The sequence below is a fragment of the Pistacia vera genome, unplaced genomic scaffold (assembly GCF_008641045.1).
Source record: "Pistacia vera cultivar Batoury unplaced genomic scaffold, PisVer_v2 Contig88, whole genome shotgun sequence".
Classification (NCBI taxonomy): domain Eukaryota; kingdom Viridiplantae; phylum Streptophyta; class Magnoliopsida; order Sapindales; family Anacardiaceae; genus Pistacia; species Pistacia vera.
This window is the reverse complement of record NW_022196756.1, coordinates 215,447-217,927: the sequence shown is the minus strand read 5'-3', so window position 1 is coordinate 217,927 and position 2,481 is coordinate 215,447. Positions and strand designations below refer to the sequence as shown.

At 41.1% G+C, this 2,481-nt stretch overlaps 1 protein-coding gene across 1 annotated transcript; it reads left to right on the top strand.

The window, feature by feature from the left end:
• The first annotated feature begins 1,680 nt into the window (after positions 1 to 1,680).
• On the top strand, positions 1,681 to 2,169 carry LOC116119272. The gene has a single exon (XM_031405200.1). It carries the CDS (start codon positions 1,681 to 1,683, stop codon positions 2,167 to 2,169), a length of 489 nt encoding a protein of 162 aa, XP_031261060.1.
• Positions 2,170 to 2,481: the final 312 nt, after the last annotated feature.

The window sequence follows — 2,481 nt, the reverse complement described above, 5'->3', positions numbered from 1 at the left end:
ACTCGATCCAAACGGTCCAGCATTTTGCTAACCGTTTAAAGAGTATTATTGAACCTCTCCAAGTAATTCATTACGGTTGGGTCGAGCCGTGAGCTTAAAGGAATATCCGCCATGATACTTTGTTGGACTGACGACACTTCGGGAGAAGTGTCATCCTGTACCTGGGGGATTTCCTCATTGTCAAGGTCGGTTCACTCAGGTTCGAAACTGCGAGCCATTTGCTGATTGGTAAGTCCGATTAGTCAGAGGTTTCTGATGAAGAGCAGATACTAAATCAGGCCCTCCTTCTAGTACCAAACTGTTGATGCTTGATTTTGACACTAACGACTCACACGTGCAAAATGCTAAGCAGACTTAGAAATTACACGTGATATGAAAACATAAAATGAGAGAATAAATGAGAAGTGGTTTTTAAAGTGGTTCGGATGCTCAAAAGTGAATCCTACGTCCACTGTTGTAGTATTAATAGATGGATACAGTTAAGTCGCATGAGGCGAGTTGAGTTACAATTTAGTGAGAATACAGAGAGAGAGAGAGAGAGAGAGAGAGAGGGAGAGAATATGTAAGCTGTTTTAGACTAAGAGAAGCCAATCCCGTAAATGAGAGGGGAGTCCTCTATTTATAGTGAGAGAATTCAAGGTAATAATTACAAATTTGCAAGTGAGTAGGTGTCGTGCAAGTCATTCCTTGCATCCCATTGGTTATCGATATGAGAAATATTCTCAAATTGTATAGGGCTTGGGCAGGTGGACGATCCCCGGCCACTCGCAAGCCTGACGTTTACCTGCTGCACTGACAATAACCATACCTCTTCCGTCATTGCGTGACGTGGCAACGTCTGGACGACAGAAAACCTTTCTGATTTCTAATTGGCTCTTGCTGACGAGAGTCTATGTCAGTCCCAATTTTTTAGGTATAACAATTTTCATATAATAAAAAACGAATATATAAAATTCACAAAAAAGAAGAAGATATTATTAATTTTAATATGGGTAAGTAAATATAACCCTTGTAGATTTTAATTTCCCACTCGCTATTATCAATTTCTTTCTCCCATAGCCATTAACCATCACGTTTCTCATGCTTCATTTCTAATTTATTTTTCTATTGACCAGAAATTTAATACATTTGTAACGCGGGCCTCCATTTTCATACCGCAAAGTATCATGACACTTCTACCCCCCATAAGATATAATAATTCTTAATTCTAACCCCAATGATGTCATGATTCATGAGCTTTTTGCTCTCCAGAAAGGCAGACACCGCAATTTCATCGTTTTACATTCAATTCAAAACATCTCCCGTTTTTTAGTAACACACGCAACCGCCAACCTTCGGTGTCCGCCACGTCTAATCTATTGTTTTTCTTACTTATACTTTCATATGACTAAAGGGTAAAATTGTAAATGACTAGTATTGCTGACATTTTATCAGTTCAATGCCATCACGCAAATTCCCGCCTTTCCTGCCATCACACCACTCCACTCAATCGGATGGAAGGAAAAGTCTAATCACTTTGACTCTGTCCTCCACGTCACTCACCTCTCCCCTACCTCCCACGTGGCACCCACACACTCTATATTTCTCATTACTTGTTTAAATCAAATCAAACTCGTTTCCATCTTTCTTTATTGGTTTTTGGGACCCATTTACACCATCTAAATCTCTCCTTTTTAACTGATGGAGCAAACCAGAAAGAGGGAGGGTGATGAACTAAACGACGTCGACGACTCATCAGTCAAAAGGCCACGTCCTACAGAGGAGCCCGGTGGCGGAGATTTAGGGGATGATATAATGGCTTGGCTGTCGATGGAGGATGACACTGTCACAGTGGGTGACCTCGTCAACTTTTTAGACACGAAACCTCTCACCAGAGTCAAGTTCATCGAGAATCCTTACACCTCACCCTTGATGTTTCAGTCGTATTCCTCTTATGTTACCATCAACGGCAACGAAGAGACTTGCGGCTCCTCCTTTTCCGACTCCGAGTCCTCACTCATGGTGAGCGTGGACATTAGAGGGATTATCAACGTTGCAGTTGGAACCCGAGGTTCAAATGGGGTGGTGGGCGAGGAGGAGGGTGGTGGGTTTTTGAAGGGAGATGAAATGGACGGCTCTGATTTGGATGATTATGTGCTGGCCAGGTTTATGGGTGAGGAGGTTCTTTAGTCTTTTACTTTTTTTTTTTTTTTGGTTGGGTTGCGAGAGGGAGGGGTTTTAGGGTTTTTGGTGGGTGGGGGTTGGATGTTTAAAGCTGTTAATAGAGTGTAAACCATGAAAGAAAAAGCTGCTTTTCCAATTTCGGAAATTGTTTCTACTTTTACATTTGTTTTTATTTTTAAAAAATGTAAGGGTAGATACGTACTTTCATAATGTATAGAAAAACTGAAAAAGTGGAGAATAAACTACGGTTTGATAGGGATTCTTCTCCTTCGTGTTATCAGAGGTAACCACCGAGCTTTTATCTGTCAATAGTTTTAG